General features: G+C 42.0%; 1 protein-coding gene across 5 annotated transcripts in view; it reads left to right on the top strand.

The window, feature by feature from the left end:
* Window positions 1-13,200, top strand: part of ZMAT4 (zinc finger matrin-type 4) — a 176,361-nt gene that overhangs the window by 38,593 nt on the left and 124,568 nt on the right. For all 5 annotated transcript variants that reach the window (XR_015750298.1, XM_087969655.1, XM_087969653.1 and 2 more), the window contains exon 2: window positions 6,612-6,713. Coding sequence is in view for 4 of the 5 variants with exons in the window: in XM_087969655.1 (XP_087825781.1) it covers window positions 6,612-6,713 (102 nt within the window). In the remaining variant the exon portion in view is untranslated. The remainder of the gene's footprint in view (window positions 1-6,611; window positions 6,714-13,200) is intronic.

Here is a 13,200-nt window from a genome sequence, read left to right as displayed (position 1 = left end):
GATTGGCTCTTGCAGATCCTTTCTTTCAAAAACTTTGCCATTTCCCCAACATTTTAAAGAACGGTTGTGCTGTCTTTAGCGCTGTTGTATTCCTGCTCTCCAATTTTATCTCTGGGGATGCTCAGTCAGCAAGGAAAGAACTTACAAACAGTTGCATGCTCCCAGCTGGCCTCCAGCAAAGCCTTCGGTAGCCAAGGTATGGTATGTGTATCCATTTCAGGGAATTTACTAACTTCCGTAATATGACAGAAGTAGGCAAAAATATAACTTGTAAGAATATGTTTTTAGACTGATAAGGCTTCAGGAGGAGGTTTTTTTCCAAATTGAGACCTGCAGTCATTATCAATTAAATAAGCCAAATAAAACTTGTCTGCTCCCAGTAAAGCCATCAGCCCGCCTTAAGGTATTAGGAAATAATTAAGTTCCAATGGAAAACAGTTTAGTTGCTGAGATTCCTGCAGTAAATTAGTAAAGAAGATTTTGGACAATCTGTGACTGGACAGATGATTACTTTCACCTTCAGTCTGCTGCCTGAGAGTCTTTATCCTGTATTGCAGTTATCCACAACTAAGAGGCTTAAGGCAAAAAAGTGCTGAGAGAGAAAGGAGAGCAAAGCTTGAAATAAGCACGAAAGTTTATGCCTTTTAGTAACGTTCGTTAATTGGGAAAAGGTGCTATCAGACCCCTTCTGCTTGCAAAAATTCAGAAATTGCTTCGTTTGCAAATGCTATGAGCTCAGATGAGTATTTCGGATCTTGTGGCTTGGTGGATGTTAATTCTCTGGGTCCATGGAAAAACTAACAGAATAACAGAGTTGGAAGGGACCTTGTGGAGGTCTTCTAGTCAAAGGTCTTCTACCCTAAACCAGGGGTGTCATCATGCACAGGCCACACCCACGAATGGGGAAAACATCACGAAACATCATGTGACAGCAAGGTGATGCGGTGAGTTTGACACCCATGCCCTAAACCATTGCAGATAAATAGCCATTTATAGTCTCCTGTGATGGAACACCCACAACTTTTGAAGGCAAGCCTCCAAGACCTTGGAGTGTTCTCGTCCAGGCCCCTGATGAAGCAGGAGACACTATACCATTTTAGGCAAATGGCTGTCCAATCTTTTCTTAAAAACCTCCAGTGATGGAGCAGCCACAACTTCTGGACGGAAGCCATTCCACTGATTAATTGTCCCCACTATCTATAAATCTCTCCTTATTTCTAGGTTGCTTCTCTCCTTGATCAGTTTCCACCCGTTACTTCTTTTTCCACCCATTGCTTCTGTATACTGCAGAGGTCTGTGAAAATATCTACAGACCCCTCACATCCTGGATATAAACTGTTTCAACTCCTACCCTCAAAACGACACTATAGAGCCCTGCACACCAGAACAACAAGGACAGTTTTTTTTTCCCCAATGCCATCACTCTGCTAAACAAATAATTCCCTCAACGCCGTTCAACTATTTACTAAGTCAGCGCTACTATTACTATTAATCTTCTCATCACTTCTTATCACCCATCCCCTCCCACTTGTGACTGTATGACTGTAACTTTGTCACTTGTATCCTTACAATTTATATGGACTGTTTCCTAGTATGATTTGATTGCTTATTGTACCCTATGACTATTATTAAGTGTTGTACCTGAAGATTTTTGACTCTTGATGAATGTATCTTTTCTTTTATGTACACTGAGAGCATTTGCACCAAGACAAATTCCTTGTGTGTCCAATCACACTTGGCCAATAAAGAATTATGTTCTATTCTATTCTATTCTATTCTATTCTATTCTATTCTATTCTATTCTATTCTATTCTATTCTATTCTATTCTATTCTATTCTATTCTATTCCATTCTATTCCATTCCATTCCATTCCATTCTATTCTTCTGCCTTTAGGTGCTTTGGAGAATAATGCCCCCCTCCTCTCTGTGGCAGCCCCTCAAATATTGGAAGACTGCTATCATGTCTCCCCTGGTCCTTCTCTTCGCCAGACTAGCCATGCCCTGTCCCTGCAACCGTTCTTCATATGTCTTAGCTTCCAGTCCCCTAATCATCCTGGTTGCTCTTATCTGCATTCTTTCTAGAGTCTAGGAAGGTGAAGGTAACAAAGCAAAATGCTTCCTTATCATCTTTGCTCAAGATGCAGGCAGGGCCAGAGATATCAGATCCTACAGGCTTCGGAGCAGCTCTGGATCCAGGAATGTAGGACCAACAGAGGCTAGGATGATGGAGCCATGGGTACTAGCAGCATTCTTCTCTGTGACAGCAGTTGATCTAATATCTTGGAGCAGGCTAATTTTTGTGACTTATGGGAGGGAAGCAAAGCTGACCTCCGTTTTTCCCCCCCGGTCTCCAAGAACTACAGAAGCACGGCATCGAGGGTATGATATGGCTGGAGAACTTTTTTCTTGTTAGAGTTATTGATCTCAGCAAAGATTGGTGCACTTAGTGTATTTTGCTTTAAAACGGAAACCCGAGAAACAGTGCCATGGAATTTCAACGCATCAATGAAAGAGCAGTAAAATAAAAGCAACCAACCTTAAACTCAATCAATGAATAAAGCAAATGCATTGCATGGGGTGGGATGGGGAGGGAATCCCATCCACTTGACCTCACAACTGCCTCCCTAGTCATTTTACAATTTTCTTTAGAGCCCCTGGTTCCTTTTCGTCAACCTTCCAACAGGCCCAGCTTTAAAAATAAAATAAAATCTCCCAAATGAAAATGCATTATTTATTGGGACATGTATTTTGTTGGCAGAATTTTGGGAGCAAAGCAATGGTGATTCTTTGAAGAATTGTGGTGGAATTCTTCCTGACAGAGCAACGGTCTTCCGAAAGGTTCGGGGTTAGTTGATAGTTCAGTGGGAAGACATGCCCTTCCTTAGGGGTTTGCAAGAGGCAAAGAACAGAGAAATACAGAACACAGAGAGAGAAGAATATGAAGAGGCCTTCCTTTCCGAGGCAGGATTAACTGTGTCCATTGTCAACTCATAAAGCATTCCTATGCCTGTTTTAGTAGTTGCCATAAAAAAAAAAAAAAAAACGGGGGGAGGAAGGAAATCTGGAAAAACAGTGCAGCAATTTGGAGGTGAGAGTACATTCCAACTCTTCTCTTTAAAAGATTGTAACTAAACTACCAGAGCTTTTGCCCGTGAATATATTTAATTGGAGAACGTGAATGAGGACACCTAGCCTGTGAAGGTGCTCAATTGGAGAATCTGGTTGATGAGACACCCAGGTGGGAGGGGCGGGGGGGAAACAGGGTCACAGTGGACTATAAACTACATATGCCGGAGTTGTCTGCATATAGGGCAGTGCCAGTATGTCACCTCTAATAAATCCTTTGAAGTTTTTTGAAGTTTGGCTCAAGAATCATGATTTAATTAGACCGATTGCTGGAATCCTGACATTTGGAGGCTTTCGAACTGTTAGAAGTCTGTTGAGATTCTCAGTCGTCCAGGCCATGGTTGTTCCAAAGGTGCTTTTTTCAGCAGGCAACTGGACTTCCTTGTTTTTTTTTTCTTTTGAAGATGTTTCTCTTCTCATTCAAGAAGCTTTTTCAGTTCTGACTGGATGGTGGGCAAGGGAAGGATTTATACTCCTTGCAGACAGCTGGTCATTTGCATCCTTTGAGAGGGTCGTTGAAGCACTTGGAGGTTTGTCTGTCTCCTTAGGGTAGGGATGAGAGCTTACTCTGTCATGCAGTGCTTCGATTTCAGAAAGCTGATCTTTCAGTTGACAAGCCCAGCATCTTAACCTCAGTCTTAGGGTTAGTCAAGAGGTTGGTTTATTTTAAGAGTTTCTAGTAGGCTTTGGTTTGTTTGTTCCTGGCCTTTAACCAAGTTAGTTCTGTTCACTGTGGGCGATCTGTTTTGTTTTGTTTCAGATTTTTTTTAAAAAAATAAAATGATAACTCTTCATTTAAAAATAAGTTTTACTTTTCTAGTGCACTTACCCAGTTTTGGGGGAAGTGAGAGGACATTTTGGGGTTTTAAAGACAAAAACAACCCCTAATCTTATTCTGTACTCCAAAAGTGAAAAATCAGTGTAAAATTTTGACATTCCTCTAATGGTTGTTCATTAGGTCTTGCTCAAGGTCTACTTGTTGCCTACTTCTGACTCTTCTGAGACTTCAACAGCCAGCATGATCTTTTAAGACCAACTCAACTCAAGATCCCCATCCAGATGGATTCAGGGAAATAAAAACCACAAATAGCTGTTACTGAGTGATATATTTTTTTATGTTTTTAATGTAATAAAAATTCAATAAAGTTTATTAAAATAAAAAACAACCCCCCCTCCAACTCAGTGGTGGGATCCAATTTTTTTTTACTACTGGTTCTGTGGGTGTGGCTTGGTGGGTGTGGCTTGGTGGGCGTGGCAGGGGAAGGATACTGTAAAGTCTCCATTCCCTCCCTGCCCCACTAACCTGCTTTCCAGCTCTGCTCTCCTGTGCAGGGCAACCAACGAAGACCCAGCCAATCAGCTGGGACTCGATGGGAGGCAGAGAATAGATGGGGGTGGGGCCAGTCAGAGGTGGGATTTGCTGGTTCTCCAGACTACTCCAAATTTCCACTACTGGTTCTCCAGAGTTGGTCAGAACTGACTGAATACCACCTCTGGGTTGATCCCTGCAAAAGGAAGGAACAGGCAAAAGTTGCCTTCAGTCAAACCAAACTCCAGAGAAAACTCCAACTTTCTGGGTAACCCCACAAAAAGTGGCTTTTTCTGGGAGATTATTTGACTTCCCAGTCTAATACAAGCACCAAACTGAACTGTGCTGAGAATCAATGCAGCAGAATTTCAGTTTCAGTGCCCCTTCAATACATTCATTCCATCTTTTCCTGAATTTCTCAGCGGCAGTGGTTCCCCAACACCCAGACCATAGAACTGGTACAGATCCGTGGCCTGTTAGGAATGAGCCACATAGCTGGAAGTGAGCAATGGGAGAGCAAGCATGTGCCTGCGATGGATCTAGGTTGCACACTCCCACCTTCCATCGCTCGGTGGAAAAGTTGTCTTCCACGAAACTGGTCTCTGGTTTGAGAACCATTGCTGCACGGGGACCGAATGAATTTCTCTACTTTCTTTATTTTATTGTATTGTATTGTATTTGTCAATTGCTTACAAGTTAATAGGTATAAGAATAAACATAGTTATGAATACATGAAATGGTTATACATAAGAAAAATAAAAGAAACAATAGGACAGGGATGGTAGGCACATTGATGCACTTATGCACACCCCCTACAGACCTCTTAGGAAAGGAGTGAGGTCAATAGTAGACAGTCTAAGGTTAAAGTTTTGGGGGTTTGGGGAAGAAACCACAGAGTCAGGTAGAGTATTCCAGACATTGACCACTCTGTTGCTGAAGTCATATTTCCTGCAATCAAGTTTGGTGCGGTTAACCTTGAGTTTGTATCTATTGTGTGCTCTTGTGTTATGTTATGATTGAAGCTGAAGTATTCATTGACAGGTAGGACATTGCAATGTATGATTTTATATACCATACTTAGATCAGACCGAAGATGGCATAATTCAAGGTTTTCTAGGTCTAGAATTTCAAGTCTGGTGGCATAAGGTATTCTGCAACGAGTTAGAGGAGTGTAGAACTCTTCTTGTGAAATATTTTTGGACTTTCTCAACTGTGTTAATATCGGATACATAATGTGGGTTCCAGACTGATGAGCTGTATTCGAGTATTGGTCTAGCAAATGTTTTGTATGCTTTAGTTAGTAGTGTGATATTACCAGAGAAAAAGCTACATAGGATTAGGTTAACAGCTCTTAATGCCTTTTTGGCTATGTAGTTACAGTGGGCTGTAGCACTTAGATCATTAGAGATGAGAATTCCAAGGTATTTCAAGGAATTTCAAGGTACATTTTTTTGCAAACCCTGGCTCCCGGTTCTTCAGAACTGGCCAGAACCTGCTGGATACCACCTCTGCTCCAACCTCAGGGCAAAGAAGCATCTGAGAAAGGAAGATTTGATGGCATAAAAAAATTACGTGGACTCTCCCACTGGTTGCATTTGATTGGCAAGATGTATTTTCCCCCTCCTGTCTTGAGATGTGTGTGGGTTAAAACGAAACTTAACATTCAACTTCAAACGCATTGTCACTTTTGCTGCGCCGACTACTTTTGCTCTTATAACTTGTCCTTTTCTGTAAGTTTGAAAAGATTGAAAAGACTTCTGAAAGCTCGCTGACAGCTGAGGCTTAGGGGAGTTGACAGGCTACATAATTAAGAGGCATTTCTTCTTCCTTGTATAGTCTGATTCAGTTAGAATGACCATTTTGACTAGCTCTAATTGGGACATACACACCCCGGGGAAAAAAAAATATTGGGTCAGAGCTTTCCATGGGTTGATGTAAACCAGGGGTGTCCAACCTTGGCAACTTTAAGACTTGTGGACTTCAACTCCCAGAGTTCTCAGCCAGCTTTGCTGGCTGAGGAACTCTGGAGTTGAAGTCCTCCAGGCTTAAAATGGCCAAGGTTGGACACCCCTGATGTAAACCATAGTAGTTCATATCTGCCACGCTTACATGCCAAGGTGGTGATCGTAACAATCCCAATCGTTTTAATTCCATTGTTCTTTTTATTTTATACAGATGAAGTCATCGGAGATTGATCAAGAATTATTCACAGAAAGTTACTGCAGGGTATGCAGTGCTCAGCTAATCTCAGAATCACAACGTGTGGCTCATTACGAGGTAAGAAGTGTGATGCTGGAGGAGGTTGTGAGAAAACCTGGTGTCTGGTTTGTTGGTTTGTTGCAAATCGATAATCCAACAGTGGGTTTGAAGGAAATATACAAAGCAGGAGGGTCCTCATTTTCTGGAAGAACATAGAATAATAGAGTTGGGAAGGGACCTTTTGAGGTCTTCTAGTCCAACCCCCCTGCTTGAGCAGGAGACCTTATACAATTTCAGACAAATGGTTGTTCAATCTCTTATTAAAAGCCTCCAGTAATGGAGCACCCACAACTTCTGAAGTCAAGCTATTCCACTGGTTGATTGCTCTCACTGTTAGGCAATTTCTCCTTAATTCTAGGTTGCTTCTCTCCTTGGTTAGTTTCCAACCATTGTTCCTTGTCTTGCCTTTTGGTGCTTTGGAAAATAATTTGACCCCCACATCTTTGTTGGCAGCCCCTCCAATATTGGAACACAGGTATCATGCCTCTCCTAGTCCTCAAATCAAGATCTCTTGATTTCAAGTCAAGAAATGACAAGGGGGACTTCAAGAATTATTTCGGGGCATAAGTTTTTGAGAAAGCTTCAGAGAAGCTGCAACGGGTCCTGTGACAAACAATGAGGATGGTCAGGGGACCAACTTAGGGTCTTCTAGAGTCATCCAAACACTATGATGCAACCCTAAAAAGATGTCGATTTCAGGCTTGACAGGCTGCCCTCCCTCATTTGAAAAGAAACTGTCAAATCCAAAATTGATACTGACACTTGAAAAATTGTCATACAAAATAAGGTCCACTTCTTTTGTGTGCCATTATACACAAACACAAGTCTGGAATGCTTTAGTTTAGGTTCCTATACTAAGGAGGATGTGAGCATCTGAACAGCCCTTCAAAGTCCATGTTTCATCTTCTGAAATATTTAACGTACAATATCAAATCAAATCTTTATTGCGGTCACAGACAGGCATAAACTTAACACATTGATTTTATGAAGCCACTATCAAATCTTTCAAACTTGCAAAAATGGTCTGACATTTTTATCACCGTCATCTACTCTGGTGATATTTATTTTTTTCCCCCACCATCATGTCTTCTGCAAAGGATGAGAATAATAATGACGAGGTTGTTGATGTGTACTTTGGGGGGAAAAAATTCAGCTATCCCTGCTGAGAACAGATTGACAAATGGAGTTGGAGAACCTTTGGTAAAGCGGTACAATTTATGTTGATCAGTTACCCAGGAAAGTTAAGGGAAGGGAAGGCATAAGGTTCTTTCTGCAATCTGATCTCTGAGAATTTCAATACGCATTGGTATAATTCATCATCTGATAAATCAATGTAGTGTTTAATCCTCTCCGCTAGATTTAACACGTTCTCTGATAGTTTGCGCCCTCATGTTCTGAATGTCTATACGCTTCTTAGCTCAAAAGTACCCGTGTTTCACTGAAAATAAGACCCTGTCATATATTTTTTGCCACCAAAAAAGGCTCCAGGTCTTATTTTCAGGGGATGCCATTCATTGACTAACCTCACTTGTGCGCATCATCCCTGGCCTCCTTTTCGTTGTCACAGGCCTTCAGGAACTTCTCCTTCTGCAGCTGGCAAGGCTTTCCTGAGGGCCTCTGCATCCCATAATAGAGCTCTGGATCGATCCAGAGCTTTGTTCTCAGCTACAGAGGCGTTCAGGAAAGCCTGGCCAGCCTTGCCAGCTGCAGAAGAAACGGGCTGGCAAGGCAGGTGTCAGGGTGTGCGAGGCCTGGCTACAACTGTCCAAAGGTAAGCAGTAGGGCAGCTCTACCCCCCACCCACACCTAGTTTAATTTTTACCTGTCCGCTCTGGAGTGGGTGGGATCTTAATTAGGGCTTATATTTGGAGGGTAGGGCTAATATTGGGCGCACATGTAAAAACCAAGCTAGGACTTACTTTCAGGGTAGGTCGTATTTTGGGGGAAAAGGTATAGTTTAAGCAGGCATCTTTAGAGAGCAAACACATCTGGAAGGGTTCCTTTTGAGAAGAGACAAGCTTAAAGAACATTTGCTTAAAATTAAATTAAAGCCGCTTTCTTTAAGCTGCAGAGTAATGCAAAATGGGTCATAATATATTTATACAAGGATCTGAGTGAAAAGTGATATGACCCCCATAACAGAGACTTTCCTGTTCATTGGTGAGAAAAAAAATTATACATCATTGATCCCATTTGTTGTGGAGTGTGACCTTAAGAATTTGTGCATTTTGATATTCTTTCTCAAGCTCCGTAGCCCTTGTGGTATGGTTGGTGAAACAAATGCAAGAGAAATATGAAAAATCCCTGCTTTTAGATGTTGTGGGTTGCCCATCACTGGAGAATTTCAAGAAGAGACTAGACAGCCATTTTGTCTGGAATGGTATAGGGTTTCCTGCACAAGCAGGGGGCTGGACTAGATGACTTCCAAGGTCCCTTCCAATTCTGTTATTCTATGTCTTCTTCTAATTGTGACTGATCACTTACCATGTTGAATCCCTTCATTACCCATCATAGCCATTGGCTGAGAAAAGATGAGCCAACTTTAATATATTGAACGTTAGAACATTCGTTGACTTTGCCTTTTCTTCCTCCGCTGTTCCTCCTCTTCAAATTACTCTCCCCAAATTTATTTTCTTGTGGAACGAGGAAAAAGGGAGGGAGATACAACTAGAGCATTTCTATAGATAGTGGCAGAAAAAAGGGAGTTTTAAGTATCCGTTCTTTTTCGGATTGTTCTTTTTTTTTGACAGTAACCTCCAATTTTCAACTCTTAAAAAAAAAAAAAGGCTTGAAAGAAAAAAAATAGCAAGCATGAAGTTTGATTTTTGCATGACATTCGCTCTGTTTATCATTAGCCAATCAGCAATGCATTATTTTGAGGTAAGCGCTAAGAGTTTTCTTAAGAGGCCGAGCAGATATTTTCAGCTTTAGGGGGATCATTATTGGACATTTCCCCTAGCTTTGATTTAAAATGCATTTGTGGTTTGTGTACTGCATGCAGAAAAACACGTGATAGGGGATCCAGGTTAAATTATGTTTTTTTTCAGCCCTGTCAAAACAAGAGTGGGACATTTTTGAGTTGCTTAGGGGAGGGAGGCAGGAGATGAACTGTAAGGAATATGATGAATATGGAACATGAGCTTTTTGATATTTGGGAAGGATGGCTTTTCTCTTTTAATTTGTGTAAAATTAGCATTTATTCTACCGCTTCAAAATGATCAGGAGTTACAGGTAGTCCTTGACCTACTTGTCTGATGGACAAGGGATGGAATAAGAGACCTCCAAGGTCCCTTCCAACTCTGTTATTCTCTTATTCTGGCTCTTGCCAAGGTGTTCCTCAGAAGGTAGCTGAAAGCCAGAGGTGGTATTCAGCCAGTTCTGACCAGTTCTGGAGAACCAGTAGCGAAAATTTTGAGTAGTTCAGAGAACCGATCAATCCCACCTCTGACTGGCCCTCCCGCATCTATCCTCTGCCTCCCATTGAGTCCCAGCTGATCGGCTGGGTCTTCTTTTGTTGCCTGCACAGGAGAACAGAGCTGGAAAGCAGGTTAGTGGGGTGGGGAGGGAATGGAGATTTTACAGTATCCTTCCCCTGCCACGCCCACCAATCCACCAAGCTTCGCCCAAAGAACGCCATGCCCACCAAGCCACGCCCACAGCTGATCGGCTGGGTCTTCTTTGGTTGCCCTGCACAGGAGAATGGAGCTGGAAAGCAGATTAGTGGGGTGGGAGAAAATGGGGATTTTGCAGTAACCTTCCCCCAGGAGTGGGGAGGGAATAGAGATTTTGCAGTATCCTTCCCCTGCCACGCCCACCAAGCCACAACACGCCCACCAAGCCACGCCCACAGTAGTAAAAAAATTTTGAATCCCACCACTGCTGAAAGCAGCATTATTTTTTTTCCGGTTTACAGATAAATTATTTGCATGGACTGCAAATAGATTCCATGACTTACTTCACTTATTATTAGACAGCCGATATGGTGTAGTTGTAAAGGTGCTGGACCAGGAATGATGCCACCTCTCATTGCATTTTCACCCTGTCCACTGCAGGTCACTCACCTCCCTGGTTCCTTTGAGTGTAGCTCTTGATCATGGCAATGTTCTGTACCCCTGCAGTGAAGGAAAATCTTAATTTTTCACCTCTCAAGGCAAGAGAGAGAGGAAAAAACAGGAACCCTCCCAATTTTGAAACGTGGAAAGCATAGAAAGGCTATAGAAAGAGCCTGGCCCAGTAACTTGCCTTTATAAGAGCCGAGCCGATCGAATGCAAATCGAATGAGCAAAGCAGAAAAACAAAAGGATAATTTTTTAATAGTATAATCTTATTGCCAAACATGTTCTCTAACTGCATTACCCGCTACCGTCTTGAATTGCTGTAATAAGATTGCCTATTGCGCTTACATTGTTTTTTCCATGCTGGTTGTTTTCCGATCCCTGCCCCGGAAAAAAATAATACTTATGATAAAATTGTTTTATAATAATTTGTTGCCTCCTTTCGAATGCAAAACTCACTGTACTGGGGCAGGAATTTTCTCTAGAAATGTTATAATCTCACCCGCAGTTTTTCTTGGCCCAAGCAGTCTTCTGTGTGAGAATATATTCATTTATATGCTACAATTTTCTTTCTTTCTTTCTTTCTTTCTTTCTTTCTTTCTTTCTTTTAAAAAAACACACTAATTGCTTTGTTGCTGTTTTTTTCATGTCAATTTCTTCATTGCTTAGCTTCGTTGCTGTTTTTCATGTCAATTTCTTCATTGCTCAGCTTCGTTGCTGTTTTTTTCATGTCAATTTCTTCATTGCTCAGCTTCGTTGCGCTTTTGGACGACCGTAATTGTTACAATTTGGAAGGGAGTGGAAACACAAATGGAAGATTTGCTCCATTTATTCATGTTGGCAGCAAGGATCCCTCCAGTTCATACTCAATTTCACTTTCATCTCATGGCATCAGGGTTTTGATCCACTTCTCGGGGGGCCAACATGGGTGGGTGGGTGAGGCGTCAGGTTAAATTGAGTTAAACAGATTAACAGAGTTGGAAGGGACCTTGTAGGTCATCTAGTCCAACCCCGCTCTCTGCCCAAGCACCATTTCTGACACATGGCAGTCCAGTCTCTTCTTGAAAGCCTCCAGTGATGAAGCTCCTGCAACTTCTGAAGGCAACTTCTGTTCCATGGGTTGATTGCTCTCACGGTCAGAAAATTTCTCCTTATTTCCAGGTTGAATCTCTCCTTGTTCCATTTCCACCCATTATTCCTTGTCTGGCCTTCAGACGCTTTAGAAAATAGCTTGACCCTCTCTTCTTTGTGGTAGCCCATCAAATATTGGAAGAGTGCTCTCCTATCTCCCCTGGTCCTTCTCTTCACTAGACTAGCCATGCTCAGTTCTTGCAACCGTTCATCCTATGTTTTAGCCTTCAGCCATTAAGATTTTTCTCCACCAACCCCAAGGAATCCCGTTAAATGAAGCAAAATCGCTCCCAGGGAGGGGTGTGTGAGGGCAGGTGAATGGATTTGTTAAGCACAGACTCAACTCCTAACTGGATGGAAAGCAACAGAGTGTTCCTTTTCAGTCTCAAACATGTTCCTTTCAAATGTCCATGTTTGTGCTAATGGCTGCCAAGAGTATTTCCAACATTCGCCACCTGTTCTGCAGTCTGCGTGTTTAGCTGCCTCTCTTGGCAAGGATCTCAACCACAGGCACCTCCCGCGTAGGAAGGTTGCTTGTGGTAGAGTTTGCTCTCTTTGTGCGTGTGTGTAGGGGTTGTTTTTAGGGGTTTTCTTTGCATTTATATTAACTAAGGTTATCCTTAGTAAGGCTTCTGTTAGGAGGCTGAACCACGGAGCTTCCATGAAATTGGTGGTCTTTTTTCATAATGGAGCCTATTTGAGATATTGAGAATTTGCCCTTGGCTATTTACATAAAAGAAATAAAGTGCTATTGTTTTTACAATGACAAACAATCATGCCATCAACTGCCCCCAAGAGGAATCATAGAAAAATAATATACAAAACCAGAAACTTGTTTTAAAAAAATGGCAAGGCAGATTTTGACAGATCCTGAGAATAGAATAGAGTAGAGCAGAGTAGAATAGTTTAGAAGGGACCTTGGAGGTCTTCTAGTCCAATCTCCTTCTTAGGCAGGAAACCCTACACCACTTCAGACAAATGATTATCTGATAACAGATAATCAGAGTTGGAAGGGACCTTCTAGGTCATCTAGTCCAACCCTCCACCCAAGCAGGAGACCCTACACCATTTCTGACAGATGGCAGTCCGGTCTCTTCTTGAAAGCCTCCAGTGATGAAGCTCCCACAGCTTCTGAAGGCAACTTTTGTTCCATGGGTTGATTGTTCTCACGGTCATAAAATTTCTCCTTATTTCCAGGTTGAATCTCTGCTTGTTCAGTTTCCATCCATTATTCCTTGTCTGGCCTAATCTAATCTCTTCTTTAAAATTTCCAGTGTTGGAACATTCACGACTTCTGGAGGCAAGTTGCTCCACTGATA

Source organism: Notechis scutatus, chromosome 7 (assembly GCF_049901735.1).
Source record: "Notechis scutatus isolate UNSWTSFEM ecotype Mainland chromosome 7, rNotScu1.2, whole genome shotgun sequence".
Taxonomy (NCBI): domain Eukaryota; kingdom Metazoa; phylum Chordata; class Lepidosauria; order Squamata; family Elapidae; genus Notechis; species Notechis scutatus.
The sequence above is the reverse complement of the archived record's forward strand: the minus strand, read 5'-3'. Positions and strand labels throughout refer to the sequence as shown.